We start from the raw sequence: 27,175 nt of genomic DNA, 5'->3' as shown, positions 1-27,175 counted from the left end.
ATTTTCCGAAATTTTCCAACGCCAGATTTAGCTATTGTAGCAATTTTATTAAACGAAGAAGAAGAAAGTACGAAGAATGTACAACAAAAGTCTGGACGAAAAAGAAAAATTTGGGTCCATGATATATTAAAAAAACGGAAAACCGAAGGTGAATTTGCAACCCTATGTCGCCAATTCGAGGATCACGAAGACAAGTTTTTTAAGTACTTCCGAATGTCCAGATTTCAGTTTAACACACTTTACCTAAAAATAAAAAATGAAATTTCCAAACAAAATACGCAGTTTTAGAGAGTGAATACCGGCTAAAGAAAAACTAGGTGTATGTTTGAGGTAAGTGATTTTATTATATTTAATAGAAATCGTTATTTAATTTTTATGGAAGTCTATGAGTAACTACATTTATAATTAAGCTAGTGAGATTGTATCATATTTGAATTAGGATGTAGTTTTAAGTTCATTGTGTAATACCTATTCAAACAAATTATTCCTATTTTATAGTATTTGATGATATTTTCAATAACTTCAGTTTTTTAAATTTTTTTATTTACAGTATTATTTATAATATATTTATTTAAAATATATAATTTAAAGGTTAGGACTTAAATTAATTAATTAAAAAAAGAAATGATTAAAATAATGTTTGTGGATGCTATAAAATTAAATACTAAAAAATATTATAGTTTATAATCACAACGTAGGTACTGAGTTAACTATTGTTCACATTTAATTTATAAATTGTTTTAAGTATAATTATACAATGAATACAGAAATGCTTATTGAACTAGTTCGCGAACGACCATCACTATACGATATGAGTGATAAAAGAAATAAAGAATCGCTGTGGAGAGAAATTGCCAGTGAAATCAATCAACCAGGTATGTATACAATTAAGCATAAAATTACCATTTTTTTTTTGGTCAAAAACAAGGCATGTAATCAAAATTAAAAATTGTGGTTTTAATTTCAATTTCACATATTGATATTTGTTTTTTCTGATTTTAATTTGTAATAATATATCGATTTTATAATTTTATGATTTTTATATTGTTACACAATATCAAATTTAATTATAATATTATGATTTTTAATTGAATTTTGAACATTATTTTTCTTTTTTTTCGATTAAAAATATCAATTTTACTTTTTTATGATTTTAATTTTGATTTCTAACTAAGATAAACCTGTAGTCGTCGTTTAAACAGATGCGTAACTGCAGGCCTAAGAAACAACATTTTTAGTTATATTATTATTACACACATATGAACAACATTATAGTCCTCTCAGATATAATTAAATATTTTTAAATTAAAAAAAAATTTTAATTTTAAATCGATTTGTATATTTTAAAAATCATAATACGATTTTTATTTATATTTTTTACAAATGATCGATTTCAATTATTTTTATTTCAATATAAATTTTGAATACCATTAAAAGAAATATACGTTATTTCTATAATTCTTGATTTCTTACATGATTTTTAATGATTTTTATCGATATTTAAAATCGATTTCAAGTCCTAGACTCAACATGTCGAGTCAAAATCAAAATAAAAAAAAATAGTCCTTATTTTATTTATTAAAGTTTATTATTTTTTATTTTAGTTCAAAATTGCAAAAAAAATTGGACTAGTCTGAGAGATGGGTACAGAAGAGCTGCTAAAAAATCTATTACAGTGTCAGGACAAAAAACAAAATTTGTAAAAAAATGGAAATATGCGGATGAAATGGAATTTTTAAAATCTCACATGAAAGAAAGGGATTCCATAAGTAACATAGATGTGGTAACTGACGACGAAGATGACGTTCTATCTCATTCAGATGATGAGAAAAATTCAAGTGGGAGGTGAGAATTCTGTCTCATTTGAAAATGCAGTACATAATGTAGAAACATCATTTAGTACACCCGCTCCAGTGCAACCACGACAAAAAAAATTTAAAAAAACGAGCTCATTGAAACCACCCGAAACTGCATCATCCACTCTCATGAAATATATCATTGAACAAAAAAATTCTGAACAATCATACCCAACAACAGGCAAGTTAGATGCTATGGACCTATTTTTTTTGTCAATGTGTTCGACGGTCAAACAGTTCTCACCGTATTTTCAACACATTGCAAAAACTAAAATTTTTCATATTATTAAACGTGACTTGGACGAGCGAAAATGATGAACAATTAATTGATTTTGTCAAAAATCATGAAGCTTTGTACAATATCAAATCCAAAGAGTATAGACAAGCCCAGATGAAGCAAAATTTGTGGAACGAAATTGGAATAACACTTCAAAAATCAGGTGTGTATAGTACTAAAATTTAGTAAAGTGAAAAAACTCAATAAATATTAACAAATTTAATATAAAACACTTTTTTTTCAAGTTCAAATTTAATTTATTCAACATTATTTTTAATGAAATTTAGAATAGTTACATGTTGTCGTGTACGTTTTGTCACAGATACTATTTCAATACGTGTCACACAAATCCAATTTGGAGAGAAAATAATTTATTTTAGATTATTGTACAGTAAAGAAAATATACAATAATTAATACAATTAAATTTTAATATAAGAATAATGAATATATTAAATATTAATAAACAACAGATGCTTTAAGTAAAAGTAATTACCACAGTAAATATATTATATAATAATTACAATTAATGTTGCATTGCATAACTATGCTGCCACTCAACAGCCCCTGGACCGTTCAAATAATTTTTGAATATTTCTCGAATTTGAGTGTGATTAATTTTGGCACGCACATTGTGTTCTGTTATGGGGATTAAATTTTCAGTTGGTAGTGGGAGTGCATCATCAAAATGTTTTTGACCTGGTGCAAGTACTTTTGCTCCACGTAAAATATTATATAATATGCATGCACATGTAATCAATTTGTCTGTAGTTTCTGGGGCAGTAGCAATGGGTAGGAAAAATAGTCTGAAATAACCGCATAAAATTCCGAAAGTATTTTCAGTTGTTCTCCGAGCTCTCGATAGTCGATAATTATATACAGATTTTGATTGATCATGTGCAGATTGCTGTCTTGGATAAGGTTTCATCAGGTTTTCGTGCAGAGCAAAAGCTTCATCCCCTACAATGACATGGGGTACAACATCATTTGTTCCGGGTATTACTTTTGGTGATGGTATATTAAATGTATTATTTTTTATCATTTTCCACATTTGACTCTTTAGGTAGATACCAGCATCTCCCTCTCTACCATAGGAACCAATATCAACAGCAATGAATTTACAATCCGCGTCAACGACTGCTAGCAAAACGATTGAATAGTACTCTTTATAGTTAAAATACAATGATCCACTTCGTTTGGGAGCCTTTATTCTTACATGTTTCCCATCTATCGCTCCGACACAGTTCGGAAAATTCCATTTTGAAAAAAACTGATTACTGTTTTGTCTTAGTTGATTTTCTGTAGGCGACGGTATAGTTAACTCAAACATCCTTTTAATAATGGCCTCAGCAACTTCTTTTATTATGACACTTATCCAGGAATGACTAACTCGATATTGAAAAGCAAGTGACCGAAAAGATTCTCCTGTGGCCAAATGTCTGAAATAAGAAATCAAATTACAATTTTTGTTTTAGGTTCTGACTGCTGTAAAAGATGGGCCTACGTTAGAGACTATTATATTCGGCCTAAAGGTAAACCAGGTACTGGTTCAGGTGGAGAGGCAGCAAAGAATAGGTCTGTTCTCCTATCATTTTTAGATAGCCTTCCTTCATCACAAAGACAAAACACAATCACTAATGTTGTTGGAGATGAGGTTAGGTTTGACGAGACTGAATTTTTGGAAAACTCTCACGCTGACCTCGAAGAAAACATCACCCATATTGATGAAACAGAAGAAAATATGACAATCATTAATACCAAAAGTAACGAAGATAATAATAAGAAAATGGATGGTAAGAAAGACAATATTATGAGAGATAAGAAAAAGATAAAGTTAACACACTCGGAAGAACGATTACAGTTGCTGAAACAAATAGCTGAACGAAACTCAACTCCTGTTTCAAAGTGAATTAGACGAAACCGACCTTTTCTTTAACTCCATGGCAACAATTGTAAAGAAGCTTCCTCGGTATGAGCAAGTGCAATTAAGGATGCAAATTTCGTCATTGGTCGGTAATGCTGAATTAAAGAGTATTTTAGGCGATTCAAGACAGACAGATTTATCAACAAGGCCAAGTTCAACAATGAGCTTCATACACAGAATCGGTGCCATCTCCATCAACAAGTGGAACGTCAAATTTCCAAGGACAAATATATGACGAGTCATCACAAAGAGATGGAAGAGGTGTTTCAGAAAGTGTCCTTAGCCTAACAGAAAATGACCAATTTTTTTTACATCTGTAATTTACAATGCATGTATGACATAACGTTAATGAACATGACGTTCATAAACATATATTTAATTTTTTTTTGACACACAAAATTGTTTTTAAAATGTTTATATAATATTATGTTTATTATTTTTTGTTAGAATTTATTTTATTTTGTTATTTTAATAATAGATATTAATACATATCATTAAAATAACAAAAACACGGAAAGGACAAATTTTAATTTTTAGTTTATATTTTGTTTTTAAAAATTTAAAATATTTTATACAAAAAGTTTTATATTTTAAGTTGAAAGGATGGACTGACTTATAACTTCTTATAAGTGGTTGTTATAATTTATTACGATACAATATTATAATATAAATATTCACACTAGCCCGATTCACACTAGTCCGACACGGCACAGCACCGGACCGTAACGTAACGGCACCGTTAATTCACATAGAACCAGCACACACCAGCAACCAACGCCAGCCACCAGCAACCACCAGCATCCTAATAATATTTCCTAGATCTATAATATTATAACGTTGGTTTGTATTTGCGTGCCTCTTTTGTAGTGCGGTCGACAAGAGTTTACGTGGTTCGGTGATAATTAAAAAAATAATAAATATGTTTCGTCATTTATCTATGCCCGAATTGGCTATGATAGCGGTTTTAATAGACGAAGATGAAGAACAAGATGTTAGACAAACAAATATTAAATAAAAGGTCGATTTGGGTTCACGACATTTTGAAAAAACAGAAGACTGAAGGTGAATTTGCTACTCTTTGTCGACAATTAGAAGATCACGAGGATACATTTTTCAAGTATTTTCGAATGTCAAGATACCAATTTAATGTGCTCTATCAGAAAATCAAAGATGACATAACCAAACAAAACACACATTTCAGAGAATCAATACCAGCTAAAGAAAAACTGGCTGTATGTTTGAGGTAAATCAATGTTATAGTACTATTTTAATGAAAATCACACAAATTATGCGCATAATATATAAGCTAATTAAAGAAAAACATTTTATATTATTTGTTTAATTAAATTTTCAGTTTAAATTTAAATTTAATTTTTACTATCAGCAATTTAAATGTAAAAGTTAAATTATAATTGTAAATATATTTGTAATAGCACCTGGTGTGCTGAAACATTTTCAAAAAAAAAAATTTAATTTTCATATTTAAATTCAATATTCTTCATAATGTTGACCCCGAAAAAAAAATATAATAGACCTATAAAACTATAAAAACTGGTTTCAAATATTAAATTATTTATTTTATATAGGTTTTTGGGAACCGGAGATTCTTATCAAACTATAGCATTCAGTTTTCGATTGGGTCATTCAACTGTCCAGGTAATTGTCTTAGAAGTATGTGATGCTATTATATCTAAAATGAAAAATGAATGCATACCATGTCCCAAAAAAGAAGATTGGGTGCAAATATCCAACGAGTTTTGGGAGGTATGGAATTTTCCCAATTGTATAGGTGCATTAGATGGAAAGCACGTTACTATTGAAGCTCCCCCGAATAGTGGCTCATTATTCTTTAATTACAAGAAAACATTTTCTATTGTGCTATTAGGATTAGTTGATGCTCAATACAAATTCATTGCTGTCGATATTGGTGCGTATGGGAAAAATAGTGACGGAGGTATATTATCGACCTCAAATTTTGGAAAAGCATTAGAAAAAAATAAATTTAACATTCCTAATGGTCGAGTATTGCCTGGTACAGATATAGAATTACCCTATGGTATCATAGGAGATGAAGCATTTCCTCTTAAAAATTATTTGTTGAGGCCATATCCTGGACCTCAAAGTTACGATGACGAGACAAAAAAAATTTTTAACGAAAGGCTTTCAAGAGCACGGAAAGTAGTCGAAGACACATTTGGTCAATTAACAGCTAAATTTCGCATTTACTGTAGGAGATTAAAAGCATTACCAAATAATGCAGATAAAATAGTTATGACCACGTGTATTTTACATAATTTTATTAAAAAAGATACAGATGAAATTCATAGCAGCAACAGAAATGAAATTATCTACTAATTTACATTCATTGACAAAACAAGGAGGTTATGCACAAAAACAATCATTTGAAAACCGAGACAAGTTCAAAGATTTTTTTAACTCTTCTGCGGGCAAGTTACCATGGACATAGACATTCTACTTTAATTTTTTTAAAACTGTGAGGTTATACATTTTAAATATCTATTTATCTTATGTATACATAAATTATAATATTACAGCTGTTTTTTAAATAATTATAAATACTATTGAAATAATTTTTATACGTTTATATGCATATAATGTATATTTTTCAATTATAAAATAAAATAGTAGGTATTTCAGAAATTAAATTTAAATGTGATATATTTTTATTTTTATTCCTCCTTTATTTCCTACTCGATTTTAGAAAAATAATATAACACAATAGAGAACTGTAGTTATTGTATGTGGCTCAATTACCGATCAAAAGGACCTTTTTTAGATAAGAACTGAACCCACTACCCAGCTGCCCCGAAAAAACAAAAGTCGGCGGCAGACTTCTACGCAGAAGCATGACAATGAATACACGGCAGGGTACACTTGGTGGGGTGGACCGTAGACAAATGGGTATTGCATGATAGTATGAGTTCCATAGGTGACAAACATCAGTTGCTAGTCTCAAGTTCGTTAATAAATTTTGTTTATAAAATACCAGTACTGTGTAATTTTATTCTTCAATATGAACACAGAAATGTTGATCGAGTTGGTTCGCAGTCGACCATCTCTGTACGATATGAGTAATAAAAAGTACAGTGACCACCTACATAAAGAATTAATGTGGAGAGAAATTGCAGGAACATTGGATCAACCGGGTATGTATAGTTTTATTTATTAAGGTATACATAATATTTGATACTTAATAGTTAATAGGTTTAAAATGTTTGTATACGGTGTGCCTCCCAGATATATATAATATAATAGGTACGTAGGAACATTACATTTTTTAAGATTTAAATTATAACAATCAAATGTTTCTTACATTATATTATGATTGTATTTCACAACAAACAATTTTATCGATAATAATTGAAAACAATGGGGAACTCGCTATGCTGTATATTAGGTGTCGACTGTCAAGTGGACCTCGGTAAAAGGGTAGGTCACTATAATAGATGTGTTAAATTTAAATGCAATAATAGGTATAATCATTGTATACGAAAAATTTTGAACAGAGATGATCTGTCAGCTTAGGATATTTTATACTATTTCACTTAAATTTATATTTACTAATTATTTTAATCTCGACTGATGTAGAATCTCGTACTGAAATTCAAACGCATCGGAAAAAACTAACAACAAATTATTAAGGAAAAGACGGGAATTTTTACGCACGACCAATTTTTTGAAAAATCAATTTTGTTTTTTGGCGTGACACAAAAAATAATGAACGTAGATACTTGAAACTTTAAATATTTATATTTGTAATTTTAATACACCACAACATTTTCAAAATAATTTGCTACATTTTGAGCTATTTATAGGCGTATAGGCCTATAAAGTTTTCGGTAATTTTTTGTTAAATATCGATAAAAAATTTTTGCTCGGTCAAAAAACTTAAAAATTTAATACAAAGATTTTCATCAATTAATGTTAGATAAAATTAAAAAAAAGTTGAGGGTATTTTAGAAATTTGTTTTAAATAAGTGTCTAAAATTAGAATTTCGAAAAAATACGTAAAAATCGCAAAGTTTTTTGGATTCAGAAATTCGTAAATTTTTTTCTATTTAAACCTAAGATTTAAAAAACGTGTAAGTCGTGGATGTCGCTCTGCTGTACAGTAGGTTACAAGAGATGGGTTACTGTAATGGATGGAATTAAATTTGAATACAATGATATTATATCATTGTATACGAAAAACGATTCTGAGCGCTGACGGTTTGTCAGATCTGTCTAAGATATATTATAGATTATTAAAAGTTTTCAAATCTTAGATTTAAAATTTTTTTTTATGAATTTCTAGCTTAAAACAATTTGCGAATTTTTGTGATTTTTACGTATTTTGTCAAAATTCAAACTTTGAATGCTTATAAAAAAAATTGTGACTGAATTTATTTTATTTTTCAACTGCTATTGTAACAATATGTTGGGAGCCTTGTATTACATTTTCAAGCTTTTCTACCCAACAAATAATTTTTTATCGATATTAATATAAAAATAACTACTAATGATCGACAATATTGCAAATGCCTATAAAAAGTTCAAAATCTAATACTAGCTAGTAGTAAAACAAAAAATATGTAAAATTATTAATACAGAATAAAATTAAACATTTTAGCACAGATTTGCAAAAAAACGTGGAGTGGCTTAAGAGATGCTTATAGGAGATCATCCAAAAAATTAATAACTGTTTCTGGTCAAAAATCTAAATTTGCTAAGAAATGGAAATTTTCCGATGAAATGGAATTTTTGAAAAAGCACATGAAAGAAAGAGAATCTATTAGTAGTGTAAACAGGGTTAGTGATGATGATGCCGAGCTGTCTAATTCAAATAATGAAGAAACTCGTTCGGAATACATGAGTGAAAATTCAGATGGATCAATTGAAGTTGGTCAAGAAGTTATAGAGCCATTATCAAATCAGAGTGTAAAAACATCTGCACCTTCAACTAAGCAATCATTTCCTAAAAAAAAATTTAAAAAAAATGAAACGAACACTGACTCCACTGTACCTCAAAATGCATCAGCTACACTTATGAAATTTATTTTAGACAACAGAGACAACAAATCGAGCGAAGCAGATAAAAAATTAGATGCTTTAGATCAATTTTTTTCTTCTATTTGTTCAACAGTGAAACAGTTTTCTCCATATTTGCAACATGTTGCTAAGAATAAAATTTTTTCAATAGTATCTGAAATGGAATTGGAACAATTGAAGTATACACAACCACAAACATACTTGAATACTTTTACAGATCAACAATTAGCTGTAGCTCATCCATCAGTTCAGCCATCCAACTTTCAAAACATCGAAACATCAACAGACAATGTATCTCAATTTTATAGCTCAATACCTACTACTTCTTCTTCAACTGGTACCTATTTTCAAACAAGTACAGAAGAAAATATTTAAATTTTTTTATCAAAATCGTGTACATTAATATTTTGAAGTCTCATTTATTTTAATTTATATTTTTTATACTGTTTTAATTAAATAATGTTGTTTTTTATGTTTTATTATAATAATATAATGTAATATTGTTATAATATATTTATATTTTAAAGGTGGAATAATTATGTTTTGATAGGGTTTTTTTTTATTGAACATTTTTTATTATAACTTATTTATGTTATACCTACAGATGAATTTATTTATTTTGAAGTTTTATTATATAACTAATATATTATTATTATCATTCATGTCTTAGAATTGTCTAATTTGTTTTGAATTATTCTTAGTTCTTTTTAATATAGAAAAAAAAAAGTTCTTGCAAAAATATAAAAATGTTGTATGATTTTCATATTATATCGCATGACGCATATATTGAATCTTCACATATAAAATCATAGCCCCCCCAACTTTTTCCATGGATTTCCACCAATGCTTTATATGAAGATCCTTGTGTAAATTCAAAGGGTGGAAGTAACAATGTTGTATTTTATTATTTCATGAAAGTGAGTAATACCATTTGTACTTGGAAAGGAATACTGAAAACCTAAACATTTTAATTTCTAAATCAAATTATATAAATTTGAATGTTTTTCACCGGTGTTTGCCGGTTTGTATGTTCACATTGCACAGACACTAAACGTACCGACACAGACCGGCACGTCAAAACATTCTTTCGGATGATGGTCGGTCGGTCCGGTCGGTGCCGGTCCGTGCTGGTGCGGTGACGGTACTGACCAATGTGCATTATCTCATATAAACTAATAATATAATATTTTGTCGTGCTGGTACGTGCTGTGCCGTGCCGTGCCGTGCCGTGCCGTGCCGGACTAGTGTGAATCGGGCTCAAGTCACGACTGGTGATAATTTTTTTTTAGTACAAATAATATTTATTTATGTTAATATTTTGCAAATTTGCACACAGATCGAAAAACATCATCAAAGTTGATAAAATTAACAATACAATTAATAAACTATTTGTTAACGTGGGACCAACAGCCAGGTTTGTTGATTTGGAAAACTAAAACACCCATTTAATTTAACAAAGCTGTTTGTTAGATTAAATATTGGTTTAATTTTAATACATAATATTTTTCAATTACACAATAAAAATATAAAAATTAAAACAGTTAACAGTAAAATATTAGTTAGGTAGATACTAAAATATATGGAATGTTGAACATTTGGTAACAGACGTGTAAAACATACATACCACAACTATAATTTCGTTTACATAATTGGTATTATACAAAGTGTTTCATTAATATCGTTACTATAATAGTTTATTAGACAAAAAATTTATTATGTGAACGTGTAATAGGTTATCTATACATTATCCGGTTTATGTATGTGTTAAGTAGGCAGTAGACAAACTTAAGTTAATTATACCTTGACAAAATGAATAATAAAATAATATCTTTAAATAGGTACGTCATACTGTCATACTGTTTTTTTTCCATAGTAGTATATACTTCATGTTTTTCTCATGTCTATAGATTAAAATAGGTAATTGAAAAAATTAATATTGTTCTCAAGTAATTTTGTTGTAAATTTTACTTGAGTTAAAGAGTTGAATATTATATAAAAGTTAAATTGAGTTTTCTGTAGCTTATAATAAATTATTAAAGTGTTATAATAACATTTGTATAAGTACCTAATACAAACAATAGGTTCTATAGATAATACATTTTATAACTGACATTATTGTTAAATCAACACAATTTAGGCCCGTTTCACATGGACAATTGTGAGTTGATTAAAATGAATTGAATTTTGTTTTGGCAATGGAAAAAATTAGTTTCTTTTATTCAACAATAATATACTACTTAATATTAATAGAGCTACATGGTACTTACTCTTGCAAAAACACTGTCTAGTCCGTAAGACAAAATTATACTTAGATATTACCATTTATTCCAAAAACATTATACTTGTGCAAGTACACTCAAAAAGTACACATACGCGTAAACATTTTTTATTCAAGGTTAAATACTTAAATCATCCAAAAACACTCTAATAAATTATGGTTCTTTTATTAGTACTAAAATATTCACTGATTGTCATACTTCACTTTATAAAAACTAAAAAATTAAATTGTACAAAGGTACTCAACTACAAACCCGTTTTAGCAAAACTGGAAAAATAAATAAAAATAGCAATGTTAAAAAATACAAAATAAAAACAGAATACCAATGCATATAAAACTAGTGCTGAAAGAAATATGATGATAAAAAAAATATATCCTTTTAAATCAAGTGTTTTAAACATGTTTTAATTAAATTTTTATGTACATTAAAATGTGAGGAATAATATTTTTGACAGAATCTTTATTTTTTATTTTTTCAATCTTCGGCTGTAGATCATTGTGCAGTTCCCAATTGCCATTAAATCTCCTTACATATGTCACGTAATGTCCAGCAATATAGTGAATGATTGATATTAATACGTACTTATTAAGATCAAGTATGTTAATGATGATTACTGTGTACAGTTAAATAAAGTTAAATGTATTTCATAATAGGTATACGTGCATTACAATGATCATTGATCAATAACAAATTATGTTAAAATAAAATTAAAAATCAAAACTGCACATATAATTCATTACATACTCATCGCATAAAAAAAATTGCATAATCAACTAACTTTTTTTTTTAAATATTTTTCAAACCTATTTAAACTTTAGAAACTTCATATCTTAAGTATTTTAATACTTTTTAAGTCAAATCTATAATATCATTAAATTCTTGCCAAATCCGATAAATTCCGTAATTACTGCAAAGATAAATTGATCATCATTGCCCAACTGATTGTGAAAATAGTTAACATGGTAGCTCAATTTATTACAAAAATAAATTTGAACTAGACTTCCTTACCAGTCGTCTACTGTAGTTAATCTTTGGACATTTTTACTAGTACTTATTTTACTTAATTTTATCACAAAATTTGACTAAATATGAAAAGAAATTTCAAGAAATAAAAAAAATTATGATGTTAAAGTTAATGTTGTGGAAATCGTATTCCTCCCATATGTTCACTAATAATATTACTAGCAGCCAGTGTGCATTTGATCGAAGATATTACGCACGAGGTTTTACGTTGCTCGACAGTTTACATTTTTTTTCAATTTTATTCAATTTTTTTTACCAATATCTATACAGTTATATTGACAGTCCTAAGTCTGAAAAATGAGAAAGAAAATATTGATTTTGCAAAAAAATCCTTAGACGTAATTATTACTTATGAATAAAAAATATTTAGGTAGGCATACATACAAAATTATACCCATGCCGAAATTGACGTATGTATAAAATATACCCAGGCCGAAATTTACGTATGTACAAAATATACCCGGGCCACAATTTGCATAAAAAATAAAGAATTCGACGCAATTTACAGCGACCCCTCATACGTATAGGTACGAACCGTTACTTTATATTTTAAAACCAGTTTGGAGTTTCTGTGTTGAATTTGAAGGGCTGGGCACACAACTTTGAAAGCTCGCCCTGGCCGAATAACTTACTTGCAAACTCTGAGAATGGACTAGCAAACTCTTGCTAACTGTAGGAAATGTTTTAATACCGGTTTGAAGTTTCCGGGTTGAATTTGAAGGGCTGGGCACAAAACTTTGAAAGCTCGCCCTGGCCGAATAACTTACTTGCAATCTCTGAGAATGAACTTGCAATCTCTGAGAATGGACTTGCAAACTCTTGCTAACTGTAGGAAATGTTTTAAGACCGGTTTGAAGTTTCTGGGTTGACTTTGAAGGGCTGGGTACAAAACTTTGAAAGCTCGCCCTGGCCGAATAACTTACTTGCAAACTCTGAGAATGGACTTGCAAACTCTTGCTAACTATAGGAAATGATTTAATACCGGTTTGGAGTTTCTGTGTTGACTTTGAAGGGCTACGTGAAGTTGGCCCTACAGTATCATTATTTCCGATAACTTCCATAATTTTAACTTGCAAATTCTAAAAATAGTCTTGCAAATTCTTACAAACTATTTGCTAACTCTGAGCATCATTTTCAAAAAGTTTGAACTTAGTTGAAGGGCCATCTTTACGGTCGCCGTTATGTGTTATATTAACGAAACAAATTTTAACTATAAATCAAATCAAAACTTCCTTTACTGATAGTAGGTAAATATTTAAAAAATTATTATTTCCATAACAATTAAAGTAAACCCAAAATGAGCAATACAAATTTCATTATGTAAATTATAAAAATAATAATTAAGAATTTGATTGGTAAGTTAGGCTGCAGGAGGTGTTGGACATAGAAGTGGAAGATTGTTGTATTTGCGGGTTTATTGGTAAGAAATGTGAATACTGCTGCTGATGTGAAAAATAAAAAGGATCGTTGGGATTTATAGTGTTTTGATACATAGTAGGAGTAGGATAATTTGGAGTCTGACCAGAACCATTTTTTATTTCCATAGTTAATGCTAGAATTTTTTATAACTAAGGAATTTAAATTCAAAACAAATAAGTGTATCATAAGTCATAAGTATTTCATTCTGTAGCCAAGAAGTGTAAAAAATATATAAAAAAGTCAACCTATATTATCATTATATTATATTATATTATTTGTTTTCGGAATACTATTTTTACTTACATATTGGGTTGAGTTAAAGATTCCAAAAACTGTAGTTGCTGCTCATACATCTAGGTTTTAACATTTTTTCTTCCAGATCCAGATTTTAATTTTTTTCTTGCTGCAATGGATCTGATTTTGGCGTCCCTCGCACTTTTCCAACGTTGTTGAACTTTTTCAACTGTTTAAAAATAAAGTATTTCATAGATCATATAATTCCCCGAGAAAATACAATTTTATAATGAATATACTTTTAAAAATATTATTTATATAACACTAACCTCTACGATTTATTTATAATTTATAAGAAAAAAATATTATTTTCGCTACAGTTTATTTGACCTGCATTTCACTGTTTTTCTTTCGTTTTATATGCAAAAAAAGCTAAATATTATAATATTTACTTTATATAATAATTATGAATTATGCTATGAGTAATTTTTATTCATGTATTTGTATAAATTACCAACTCTAACTACTACTAACTAACTACTACTAGTACTGACGATAAATCCTTATGGGTACCTACTTTGCTTAATTTTTGAAATACCTATTTATTTTATTGATTAGGTATTTAGCAACAGGAAATACAATGACTGATCTCCATTACACATATCGTATGGGTATCTCAACAATAAGTGGTATCATTGAAGACGTATGTAACAATATTTGGCAGCTTAAAACTGAATGTATGGCTGAACCTACTGAAGATAAATGGAAAGAAATTGCAAATGGTTATCAGAAATTGGCAAATTTTCCAAATTGTATTGGGCCAATGTAATGAAACGCTATTGGTTGGTAATTATTTTCGTTTATTTATTTTGAACCAATATGCTCATCATCTTATTTTGATACAAAATATATGTCTTATAACATCAATTTCAATTATACTCTGGAGAGTTTACAATAAAAATAGTTTATTATGGGTTTACATATAAGGGGTGGGAATGTAACAATTAAACTCACGGTTTTGTTGAAGCAACGGTGTGTATAGGGTCGGCTCTGACGGCGGCGTATAAACACAAAGGTCTCAGGGTGCGAAATAGTGATGGGCGATTTTTTTTGGTCGATTTATCGATTTTTAAATCGATTCTGCTAGGGCGATTTTTTTGTGAAATCGATTTTTTTTTGGCCGATTTTATCCGATTTTCTCATATTTTTTTTCTTGTATTTTTTTGAAATTTTGTATTGGTCACATTTTCTTTTACATGATAATAATGGTAATTGTAATCACGGTTCAAGATATCTACAACTGTGATTGTAATAAATATTTTTGATAATGATACTGCAAGATTATTCGCTTACTACTCTATGCCCTATGGTTTATACCTAACGGCTAACCGTCCTGACCACGTTATCGGGCTTATCTATATTCTACAATATACATAATAGTATTATAGTGATTATATTATACACTATTATACACTAAACACTTTGCCACTTTGGTTTTTGACAGTTTGACTATTTAGTAGTATTTACTGTCAATTGTCAATTGTCATATTGTTCTTCGGTTCTTCCGTTCTTCGTTAATCGTTTACGTGTGTCGTGTACAGCTGTGGTTTGTGAATACGTGTGGAGTGTGCCCTGTGCAGTGGTTCAGTTTAGAGAAGTAGTGAATACATTATAGTATTATACAATAGTACAATGTCTTCGACTTCAAACATGTGGAATTACTTTGTGAAAGTTGATAAGCCTCATAAGGGTGGTTGTTGTAAATTATGTAATGTTGTCGTAAGAACTAGTGGCAATACAACCAACTTAAAGCAGCACCTAAAGCGCAAGCACCCCTCATTAAATACCTCAAAAAATGCTAAATGTTCTAAGTCAAACACCATTGTTTACACTTCAGTTTAAGACGATGAAGCCGATTCTCTATTTGTTCAGTCCGTGGTAAGTATTATGATTTAACTATTGAAATATGTCAATATAATGACATGGACATTTCATATGTTTAAAATATATGATATTAATTTTTAATTTCAGTCTGGTGCTCAAACCACCTTGGATACAGTGGTTTCTCAGTCTCGACCAGAATCTTCATGTTCCCTACATTCTGATTATGACTCGTTGATATCAAAAACGAGCGATACATTGTCTGTGGTATCAAATCTAACTACTGCAAGCAGATCGTCAACGAGTTCGAAATTAATACAACCAACAATCTATCAATCAATTAGTGAATTCAGATCATATGAAAGTAAGAGGCAATATTTAAGTATTCAGGGATTTAACAAAACATTTGTATTTTATTTTATTTTATAATTGCATGATCTATAATAGGTAGCAATATTAAAAACTAAACAATATAATATAATAATATATGTTTGTATGCCTAAATTAACTAGTTTTTAATAAACATGTATGTTAACTTTATTTTTAAATCTTAATAATTTTTTTTTAGGTGGAGGCACAAAAAATGTAACCATCACAAATGCATTGATTTATATGTTGGTGAAAGACAACATGCCGCTTTCTTCCACTGAAAAAGATGGTTTCAACTACTTCATCAAAAAAGCTCTGCCATTGTATAAAGCACCATCAAGAAAGACAATAACTAAACTTATTAGCAGTGGCGTACTTAGAGGGGGTGCAGGAGGTGCATTGCACCAGGGCCCTTAGCTGTTTTTTTTATAAATGGGGCCCTGGAGCCTCTATTTAACAAATAGCGACTGAATACTGAAACTTTTATTTTTTATCATGTAAGTTTTTAGTTGACTAAATAATGTTAATATAAATAAAAAGTAGCAGTGTCGTCAAATATTTTTGTACTGCGTTCGAGCGGCACCGACAAGTGACAACGTCAAAACAGCTGTATTGATATTATCATTGATTATAAATACAGATATTAAATTCACAATAACATTGCTCGAGCATATTGGGCTATTTTTGGAGGTGACAACACTACCACTGGACGGCGCTTGCACGCGTGTGTGTGTTGACTGGTTTTATCCACGGAAATAATGCATAATGCTCTATTGTAGACATAGAGTATATTATTCTATGATTGTAGACTACGCGTTTCTTATCGTGACTCGTGAGCTGTCATGTTGATTGTCACTTATTATCTTAATTCTTGCCATTTTAGTACGTGGTAGTGTGGTACTATTTATTTTTTATTTTTAATACTGTGAATTGTGAGCTGTGACCATGTCTAAAAGAGTTCCTAGTGGCTGTGAAAAACGAAAAAAGAAAAAAGAAGAACAAGAGAAAATCTTAAAACTACCCAAAATAAACAGTTTTTTTTTCTAGTGCCGTTCCTTATGAAGAAAATACCATTAACAGTAATATTACACAACCAAATACAAAGCCTACTGCATTAAATGATACAACTTTAAACATAATTGAATCCTTCACAACTGAACCAGAACATAGTTCATCGAAAGGTACAAATTAAATTAAATATTTTGGTTTTTTTTTAAATAAAACAATTTTTTATTATTAACAACATTTTTTTATTTTATTTTAAATTTCATTATATTTATCATACATTTTTATTTTAATAAACAAAATTTATAAACTATAATGTTTAATAGGTAATTTTGTGACTTCTATTTTTTGACATTTTGTTGACCTCAATTGAAATATTTTTCAAAAATATTTAAAAATATGTATAGATTTAGATATTACATTATTTATTTATAATAATATTATATAATATGTAGATTGGTTTTGGTCCTTTTTTTTCACTAACAATTAAGTTTAAGGAAAAATGAATTTCTATAAATTACTAAAAATCTGTAAATTTAATTATTATTGTAGTGATTCCAAATGTAGAGCCTAGTATAACTTTGAATGACACAACCTCAGACAAGTCAGATATCATTGAAACCTTCACTCCTGAACCAGAACATAGTTCATCTACAGGTACCTACAAATTAAATTTTTAACATTTTTAATGATGTGGTTAAATTTTAATATAATTGGCTTTTGAGCAGTACCTAAGAATTATCTATTATGTAAATCAAACTAATTTTTAGTTAAACAAATTTCTATCAGTATTTTTTCATTATTGTTCATAGACTTGGATTTAACCTGCCGTTATCCTTCCGATCGTGGTAAATTTAGTGACAAAGTTTTGGATGCCCAAACAAAAAGGCTAATTATGTCATTTGGACCATGTAAACCCGATATTAACTTCCCTCGTAATGATTCAAATAGGAAATTCTCAATTGAGTATTATTTTATGAACACGAAATCAGGTTTTAAAATTCCTCGAACTTGGCTGTGTTATTCCATTATATTGGACATGGTATATTGTGAAACGTGTTGGCTTTTTGCCGACCGTCTTAACAAAAATTATTATTCTAATTAGGTTGATGGAGTAAATGATTGGCAACATCTTGCCCAAAAGATATCAAAACATGAATCATCTACTCAGCATATTGAAGCCGTACAAGTAAGAAGCTTATGGAATAAAAATAAAATTATTGATGAACAGCTCGAACGACAAATTTCTGAAGAAGCAGATTTTTGGCGCAATGTTTTAGAACGAATAATAAAAATAATACTTTTTTTAACTACCGGTAATAGGGGAACACGGGGCAATGTGTTACAATAGCCGTTACTTTTTGTACGATGTTGGTAACACTGTAATTTTTTGACCAAATTATCGGCTTCCATGATGGTCAATTAGATATTGATAAGCCAACTCGAACACAAATAAATAGAAACAGTTATTACACAAAACATGAATTTTGATTAAAAAAAAAATAATTTTACGTCCAAGACTTGTTAACTAATTCCCGTCAAATTGTCACGTAAGGTAAGTTTTTCTAACTAATTTTCTTACACAATATCTACTCAATGAAATTATGTTGGAATTTCTTTTGTATGTAAAATATTCAATGTGTTATAACTAAAACAACTTAAAATGGCCGAACGGGGCCAATTGTTACGGGGTAAACTGTTATACAATTTGATGTAACAGTTAACCCCGACCACAGTTTATAATCATAAAACCGTTTACCTACCTATCTTGGTGCCTATTTGATATTTTGTTTTATATTTAGAAGTGATTAATATGGTAAGAAATTACAAAAGAAAGACCAGTTTTGGTACAACACCACAAGTTATCTATGATAAAGCGGTCCAAGAAGTAATTGATGGTAAAATGAGCCTCCGTGATGCTGCTAAAAAACATAATGTAAATGTCATGACATTACAACGTTATAAAAAAAAAATAACTGATCCTAGTATGTTTATTATATTATATTATATTCATTTTTTTTAAATGTCATTTAATTATAGGTAGTTATTTGGTATATTTTTTTTTAGATTTAAAACTACCTGCTACAATTGGCAATGGTATAATATTATTATCCTTCCCTCCTCATTGCTCCCATAAGCTGCAACCATTGGATCGATCTGTCTTTAGGTCATTTAAAACGTTTACTCATAAGTTCAGTGATTCTTGGATGCGCTCTAACCATGGGAGACCAATGACTATTTACGATATACCATTTATTGTCAAACAGGCATTACCAATGGCTGCTACAATGTCCAACATTCAGTCTGGTTTTAAAGTATCAGGAATATATCCTTACAATCTGGATATATTTACTGAGGAAGATTTCATGCCGAGCTATGTAACTGATCGACCACAGGAAATGAATGACGGTTCACAAGATGTTTCTTATGATATAACTAATAATAATAAAACTAATGAAAATAATAACAATAATATTGATCAGCCAATTGAACCTCCTACCACTTCAGAATTGGTTCAGAATAAAACATCTGACAATCATGTGTCACCTGAACTAATTCGACCATTTCCAAAAGCTGGTGCTCGTAAAATGGATGGTAAACGTCAAGTGAGAAAAAGAAAATCTACTATTTTAACAGATACTCCTGAAAAGGAAAAAATTCAAAATGAGCATAATATAAGACAAGAAAAGAAAAACAAAATGGCAATAAAATATCCAAAAAAAGTAAAAGCATGTAAAAAACTGAAACTTGCTAAGTCACACACTACAGTAGATGCAGAAGATGAAGAAATGGAAACGTTTTGTCTGATGTGTAGTGGGCCATATTCACAGTCGAGAAAGTCTGAAAAAGATTGGGTACAATGTTTACAATGCAAGCTCTGGGCTCATGTAACTTGCACGACTAAAAAAAATCTTGACACTTTTACTTGTGCCATGTGTTCAATGGACTAATTTTTTTTTACAATAATTTAATGGTGTCTACATTTTTTATTTTCAATAACCAAAGAAGGTGTGTCTAATGGAATGATTTTATTTTTAATAATTATGAATATTTAAAAAGTATGTTTTATTTACCAAAGAAAGTGTTTCTAATGGACTGATTATGTTTTTAATTAATTATTTACCTAATTTAATAATTAAGTTTACCTAAGAGATAATTTGATATAAATTCTAGTATCTAGTTGTTGTTAGTATATTTATTTCTGTTTAGGTTGTTTATGTTTAACTTTCAATTTTCTAATAAAATGTTGACACATGTTTAATAATTTATTTGCCTAAGAAAGGTAGTTTGAAAAATGTATTTTGAAATAAAGGTATATTATATACATGTATATTTACAATGTTAACAATATTTGTATGCACGGAAAATGTATTTGATTAAAAAAAAATGTTTTAATTTACAATAGTTTGTCATTATTCTATTTAGTAGTCATTATAAATTTTTTGTATCAATTTACCCCGGGTGCTGTAACACATTGCCCCACCATGGGGTAATGTGTTACATTATTTTTTTTTTTTTGAAGAATTTTTTTCATTTATAAAAAATATTTTCTAAGTTTTCAATGTCAAGTGACTTTAATCATTATACCTATATATATCTGAAACAGAAAAAAAAGTGACATTTTTTTGAACTGGTTCCGAGTAAAATCAATAATGACCAAAAGTGTATCATTTAGCCCCCTGTTCCCCTACTCTTTCGAGGGAAAGAAGGAAAATTTGGTGATTGTAATAAATTTGCTGAAGGCAACTTTTTAAGGACCGTTAGATTACTTGCTGACTATGATCCAGTTTTGAATAAATTAATAAGTAATGACAAAGACTGTGTAAAATATCTTAGCCACACTATTGTTAATGAATTAATTGAAATATTCTCTTCCGAAATTGTTAAAAAAATTTGCGATGAAATTAGAACTAGTCAATATTTTTCTTTAATAATGGATTCAACCCAGGATTTGACTAAAGTAGACCAATTAAGTATTATAATTAGATACGTAAAAGTTAATTACGAAGAACACAAATTTGAAATAAAAGAGTCTTTTATTGGTTTTTATGAACTCAAGCACCATACTGCAAAAGATTACGAACAACTTATTCGAAAAATTATAATAAAACTTAATTTAGATATCACAAAATGCCGGGGACAAGGATATGACGGAGCATCAGTAATGAGTGGCAAACATAATGGTGTACAGACAAGAGTTAAATATATTGTACCCTCTGCTGCATTTGTGCATTGCTGTTCTCATAACCTAAACTTAGTTATATCTGATGCGGCAAAAAGTCACCAAAAAATAATTAATTTTTTTGATACGGTTCAAGCAATATTCAATTTTTTCAGTAGTAGTGGACCAAGATGGGCTTTGTTGGCTTTCAAAAGTGATATTTCTAATAAAATTCGAGCTAAAGTTTTGAAAAAAGTCTGCCCCACTAGGTGGGAGGCACGTCATGATGCTGTGTTTGCACTGAAAACTAGATTTGTTGATGTTCTAAAAGTTTTGACTCAAATTGTTCTTACAAGTTCTAAAACAAATGAAAAAAAATTGGCTGTGGGATTAAAAAAGCAAATTGAAAATAGGGAATTTGTTTTAATACTATGCTTATGGGAACCCATACTTCGAGCCCTTCAAGGAATTTCAAAACCATTACAGAATGTTAATATAACTTTAGACCAAGCGTCTAATATGCTTCGAAATGCTGTACAAACGACTCAAAAGCTCAGAAACAGTTTTGAAGATATTTTAAAAAATGCGAATGAATTATGTTTAAAATGGGGAATATCTACTTCATTTTTTAATAAACGAAACATTTTTGCAAAGAAACATTATGATGAGTTAGATGGTGACTATCGACTAAATGTCACAGAAGAAAACTTTAAAGTGAATATTTTTTTGCCAACAATTGGTACAGTATTATCACAACTTATTTCACGGTTTGAAGGTACTCATGATGTTGCTGATTCATTTGGATTTTTAACTCCAACCACTCTTTTAAAACTTAACGATAGCGATATAATAAAATCTTCATATGATTTTGTATTGAAGTATGAAAATGATATTACATCGGATTTCGCACGTCAACTTATTGCATTGAAAACAGTAATTATCAATAGTGAGATAAAGACTATAAAAGATTTAGCACAATTTATCATAAGTAATAGTTTGCCTAGCAGTTTTCCTGATATTTTGAGTGCTTGTATCATATTTATGTGTATACCAGTTACAGTGGCATCCGCCGAACGCTCCTTCTCAAAGCTCAAATTGATAAAAAACTACTTGAGAAACACCTGCAATCAAGATCGCCTAAGCAGTTTAGCAGTATTAAACATAGAGCGAGAGCAAACAATTAATATCGCCATCGAAAAAATTATCAACAATTTTGCAAATGCCAAGTCAAGACGGAAAAATTTCTTGATATAATTTAATTTAAAGCCTTAAAGGTTAAAGTATTTATGTCACTTAAGTGTATTTATAAAGAAATTAATTTGTTACATTGTTTTATTTTATATAGTTAGTAGGTATTGTCTTTAGCTAGTGTTCTACACAGTATTTTATAGTTTTTGTTTTATGCTTAAGCTTAACTATTATTTTTTAAAAACATTGAAATTAAATATTTTAAATTGAATCTCCTCAATGTTCCTTAAAATAAAACATGTAACTCAACAACATGTAAATGTAACTCCTTTGTCTCATTATTATGCCAGTTGTGCCACATATAGTTTTGGAAACATTTTGTCGAGGTCACTTTTTTAGCGAAAGCTAAACTAAAAATTGACCTTCCTAAATTTTTGTTTGTGTCTTATAAAATGCATCTATGATAAGGGGCCCGAAAAATTAGCTGCACCCCCGTACTTAAACACATAGATACGCCACTGCTTATTAGTTCTAAGTACGATGTATTATCGGGTCAAATAAAAAATAAATTATCTTTGGTGGAAAGTATCACACTTACTACAGACATATGGACAGATACTATCAATACCAAAAGTTATCTTGGTATTACAGTTCATTTTCTAAGTTTGTGCAAATTAAATTTAGAAAGTGTGGTACTTGGAGTGTTAGAACTTGATGAGCGTCATACATCTGAAAATATTGCCAAGTGGCTGTGTACGGGCCGGGAGCGTATAGTAATAATACGCGCGCCCGGTCACCAATTTATATTGTGCCCCACTAACACCTAGGTCTTAGAAGTGTGGAGAAGTAGCTGGGTGTGTAATGGGGTAATAGCTCAAACAATAGTGGTCGGGATTGCCGGGCAAATACTGTTGAGCTATGTAGTGCGTGTTGTGTTAAATGTGTATTTGTGTATTTGTGTGTATATATGTGGTGTGTTTACAATAATTAAAAACTCACAAGAAGGTAACTAAGTTGAAATAATGGTAACAAAAATGATTTGAATGGTAATAAAATATAATATAATGAATAACACGGCCCTTATGACCAAACAGAATAAACAATATTAATTAATATATATATATATGTATATAAGTAAATGTCTCTTATAGACGAATACAAACAATATTAAATATATATAAGTACGTCTCTTATAGACGAATAAAATTACAATATTAATATGTTAGGATATGGCCCTTTTGGCCCAACAAAGTATAATTAATAACGTATGGCCCTTCTGGCACAATAATAAATACGATATGTAGCCCTTCTGGCTCAATAATAATAATAATAATAATAACAAAAATAACAATAATAACTCACAGTTTTGTGGAGCTCAGACTGGCCAGCTAGTCCTACATCTAGTAATAATAATTAACGATAAAAATATAATACAAAAGGATATCACGGTGACACGGTTGACAACCCGCGAGTATTGCACAACAAAGTATAATATATGTATATGCAAAATATATATATATGTGATTTTAGGTACACGTAAAAAAAAAAATATAATAATAAAATAAATTAGACTTAGCCCTTATGGCTCACAAATAATAAATATAAATCACACTTAAGCACTTTTTGCTAATAAGTAATAATCACATACAAAAAACTGTTTAACACTTCAATATAATTAATAATAATATGGTCCTGACTCTACGGCTTACGGTACAGAACAACAATATAATCGGCGGCCGTGCTAATATAATCCAGCAGACGCACGGCGGCGGCGTACGATAACGCGGTGTAATCTACATATTATATAACTCACACGATACATCTACAAATTCAATAATAACTAAAACAAAAATAAACAATACGAATAGTGATATGTGTGAGACCAGCTGTTCCTCCCGTGACCGATTTTTCTTAATTACCTAATCTATAATATTTAAACTGTTGCGGCGGCAACATTCTCCCCCCGTTGAAAATCCTGGTTTTCAACTGAGCTGTTGTCCTTTTCAGTCGGTAGTCGACATAATTTGATTACTGGCCGACGCATGAGCGTTCCGTTTGCTGTTCTTATGGTGACAACCCGGACTACACCATCAGAGCCAGGATGCAATTCCATAACCAATCCTAACTTCCATCTGGCTGGAGGCATACAATCATCTTTGATAATAACGACATCGTTCTTTGCTAGCTGTGCGCTCTTGCTTGTCCACTTGCCACGAATTTGAGTCTGTGGTAGATACTCTCTCGACCACCGCTTCCAAAAGTTCTGCATCAAATTTTGCACTAGTTGCCATCTACGTAGACCATTGGGCTCTTCCTTAGATATGTTTAGTTCATCTGGTAACAACATAGCTTCTCCAATCAAGAAGTGAGATGGAGTAAGGACTACCAAGTCAGAAGGATCACTATTTAGTGGAGTCATCGGTCTGGAATTGAGACAAGCCTCGATTTGGCACAAGAGAGTTCGCATTTCTGTATTCGTAAGCTTGTGATCAGATATAACTCTCTTCATGTGGTGTTTCATACTCTTCACGACACTCTCCCATATACCACCAAAATGTGGAGCAGAAGGCGGGTTGAAATGCCACTCAATACCTTCTTTCTCAAGATCAACACTGGCTTTTTTCATCATTGAAATTAACTCCTTTTGAGCCCCAACAAAGTTTGTGTCATTGTCACTAAAAACCTTAGCACATTTTCCTCTTCTAGCCATAAAACAACGAAATGTCGCCATGAAAGACTTACTTGAAAGATCGTCAGCCAACTCCAAATGTATGGCCTTCGTTGAGAAGCAAACAAATATAGCAATCCAAGCCTTCTTAGCAGCTACACGCCTCAAACCACTGCGAATATATATGGGTCCAGCAAAATCTACACCTGTGAAAGGTCTAGTATACTGAACTCGGTCTCTTGGGAGTGGTGCCATAGTTGGATTATTGAAACGTGGACGTGCCTTTGTACATTTGACACAATGCCATACCACTGATCTCGCGGTTACTCGACCTAGCAGTGGCCAGTAAAGACGTCTAACTTCAGATAACATGAGCTGAGGTCCTCCATGAAGTAGCTCGAGATGGTATGCTTCAAATATTAGCCTGGTTATTTTATGACTAGCAGGCAATACTATAGGGTGTTTTTGTCTATCGGCTATGTCTGAATTCTCGAGTCTTCCACCAACAAGTATTAACCCATCGCGCAGGAAGGGATTCAAACTATGCAACTTGCTATTTCTTGGTACTTCTAGTCCCCTTTCTGGTGACGAGATCTCTTTACTGAAACAATCAGCTTGGACCATTCTTAAAATTGATTTCCTCGCTTTGTCCAAATCTGATATTGTTAGGGATTGAGGCCCATTGATTTTCTTACGCATGTACTTCGAATAGATCGTTAACCAAGCAACTCCTCGTAGCATACAATTCCATTCAGAGTAGTGTTCTAATATACTATTCAACGGTTTGATCACTAATAGCACTAGCTTCACTTTGCGTACTTCGGGTAGCTCATCATTATGGGTTATCGGATTCAAGATCCAATCCTTCTCATCACTTTCCAACCAGGTAGGTCCGTTCCACCACAATCTTGCCGCTAACAGTTCCCGTGGTCTTAAACCTCTTGAAGGGATATCTGCTGGGTTTTCCTGCGTGCCTATATGGTTCCACTGGCTGACCTCTGTAATATCCATAATTTGAGCTACTCGATTGGCAACATAGATTTTTAGCCAGCTGGCTATTCAACCACCTTAAAACTATAGTTGAATCCGTCCATAGTTTGAACTGATGAATATTGATTTGCCATGAATCAGCGACCCGTTGAGCCAATTCAGTTAATAACAAGGCACCATTCAATTCAAGTCATGGTATTGTATTTCCTTTTAACGGAGCCACTCGAGTTTTTGCACAAATAAGTCTGGAATGCCATTTTCCATCGCTGCTCTGAGAACGAATGTAGATACAGGCCGCATACGCTTCTTCGGATGCGTCACAAAACCCGTGTAAATCTATGATATCAGTTCGTTCAGGTATGGCCTTTCTGGGAATGGATAAATATTTCAGTCGCTCCAGATCTTCGTAAAATGTACCCCATCTTTCCTGTATGTTTAACGGAAGCCTTGCATCCCAATCTACCTTCATGGACCAGAGCTGTTGTAGAAATATTTTTCCCTTCACTAGAACCGGTGACAGGAAACCGAGTGGATCAAAAATTCTGTTTAGGTCTGAGAGTATAGCTTTTTTTGTCAATGTACCTTCCATGGATCTTGATACGATTTCAAATTGAAATAGGTCGGCAATTGGTTTCCACTGCAGTCCCAATGACTTGACAGTGTCATCGTCTCCGATATCCAACACAAACAAGGGATCGTTAACACACTTCGACATGTTTTGCAGTACTAACTCGGAATTGGAACACCATTTCCTTAACGGTAGCTTTGCTGAATCTAGCACTGTGCTTACTTCTCTTTGTAATTGACAGCAGTCATCCTCGGTGTCGGCTCCCGTCATTAAATCATCCATATA

The 27,175-nt window shown here is 30.7% G+C and overlaps 6 protein-coding genes across 6 annotated transcripts; 4 read left to right on the top strand and 2 right to left on the bottom strand.

Moving 5' to 3' along the window:
- The first annotated feature begins 757 nt into the window (after window positions 1-757).
- LOC132933920 (transcription factor Adf-1-like) lies at window positions 758-1,849 on the top strand. The gene is made up of 2 exons (XM_061000194.1): window positions 758-875; window positions 1,605-1,849. Exons 1-2 carry the CDS (start codon window positions 758-760, stop codon window positions 1,847-1,849), a joined length of 363 nt encoding a protein of 120 aa, XP_060856177.1.
- An 808-nt stretch (window positions 1,850-2,657) lies between these two features.
- LOC132950132 (putative nuclease HARBI1) lies at window positions 2,658-3,461 on the bottom strand. The gene has a single exon (XM_061021375.1). The coding sequence runs from the start codon at window positions 3,459-3,461 to the stop codon at window positions 2,658-2,660; it is 804 nt and encodes a 267-aa protein (XP_060877358.1).
- Window positions 3,462-5,032: 1,571 nt separating this feature from the next.
- LOC132950125 (uncharacterized) lies at window positions 5,033-6,410 on the top strand. Its single transcript, XM_061021364.1, has 2 exons — window positions 5,033-5,298; window positions 5,642-6,410. The coding sequence occupies exons 1-2, from the start codon at window positions 5,033-5,035 to the stop codon at window positions 6,408-6,410; spliced, it is 1,035 nt and encodes a 344-aa protein (XP_060877347.1).
- Window positions 6,411-7,089: 679 nt separating this feature from the next.
- On the top strand, window positions 7,090-9,479 carry LOC132950117 (transcription factor Adf-1-like). The gene is made up of 2 exons (XM_061021351.1): window positions 7,090-7,222; window positions 8,686-9,479. Exons 1-2 carry the CDS (start codon window positions 7,090-7,092, stop codon window positions 9,477-9,479), a joined length of 927 nt encoding a protein of 308 aa, XP_060877334.1.
- A 12,516-nt stretch (window positions 9,480-21,995) lies between these two features.
- LOC132950108 (uncharacterized) lies at window positions 21,996-22,730 on the top strand. Its single transcript, XM_061021339.1, has one exon. The coding sequence runs from the start codon at window positions 21,996-21,998 to the stop codon at window positions 22,728-22,730; it is 735 nt and encodes a 244-aa protein (XP_060877322.1).
- A 1,867-nt stretch (window positions 22,731-24,597) lies between these two features.
- Window positions 24,598-26,343, bottom strand: LOC132950099 (uncharacterized). The gene has a single exon (XM_061021330.1). The coding sequence runs from the start codon at window positions 26,341-26,343 to the stop codon at window positions 24,598-24,600; it is 1,746 nt and encodes a 581-aa protein (XP_060877313.1).
- Between the last annotated feature and the right edge of the window lie 832 nt (window positions 26,344-27,175).

This window comes from Metopolophium dirhodum, chromosome 1, assembly GCF_019925205.1.
Source record: "Metopolophium dirhodum isolate CAU chromosome 1, ASM1992520v1, whole genome shotgun sequence".
In the NCBI taxonomy this organism is placed as follows: domain Eukaryota; kingdom Metazoa; phylum Arthropoda; class Insecta; order Hemiptera; family Aphididae; genus Metopolophium; species Metopolophium dirhodum.
The sequence above is the reverse complement of the archived record's forward strand: the minus strand, read 5'-3'. Positions and strand labels throughout refer to the sequence as shown.

Coding starts and splice junctions, on each gene's coding strand:
- LOC132950099 (XM_061021330.1), bottom strand. CDS start 26,343: ATGGATATTACAGAGGTCAGCCAGTGGAACCATATAGGCACGCAGGAA.
- LOC132950108 (XM_061021339.1), top strand. CDS start 21,996: ATGCTTCGAAATGCTGTACAAACGACTCAAAAGCTCAGAAACAGTTTT.
- LOC132933920 (XM_061000194.1), top strand. CDS start 758: ATGAATACAGAAATGCTTATTGAACTAGTTCGCGAACGACCATCACTA. Junction 876..1,604: donor CAGTGAAATCAATCAACCAG/GTATGTATACAA, acceptor TTTTTATTTTAG/TTCAAAATTGCAAAAAAAAT.
- LOC132950117 (XM_061021351.1), top strand. CDS start 7,090: ATGAACACAGAAATGTTGATCGAGTTGGTTCGCAGTCGACCATCTCTG. Junction 7,223..8,685: donor AGGAACATTGGATCAACCGG/GTATGTATAGTT, acceptor TAAACATTTTAG/CACAGATTTGCAAAAAAACG.
- LOC132950125 (XM_061021364.1), top strand. CDS start 5,033: ATGAAGAACAAGATGTTAGACAAACAAATATTAAATAAAAGGTCGATT. Junction 5,299..5,641: donor AAACTGGCTGTATGTTTGAG/GTAAATCAATGT, acceptor TATTTTATATAG/GTTTTTGGGAACCGGAGATT.
- LOC132950132 (XM_061021375.1), bottom strand. CDS start 3,461: ATGTTTGAGTTAACTATACCGTCGCCTACAGAAAATCAACTAAGACAA.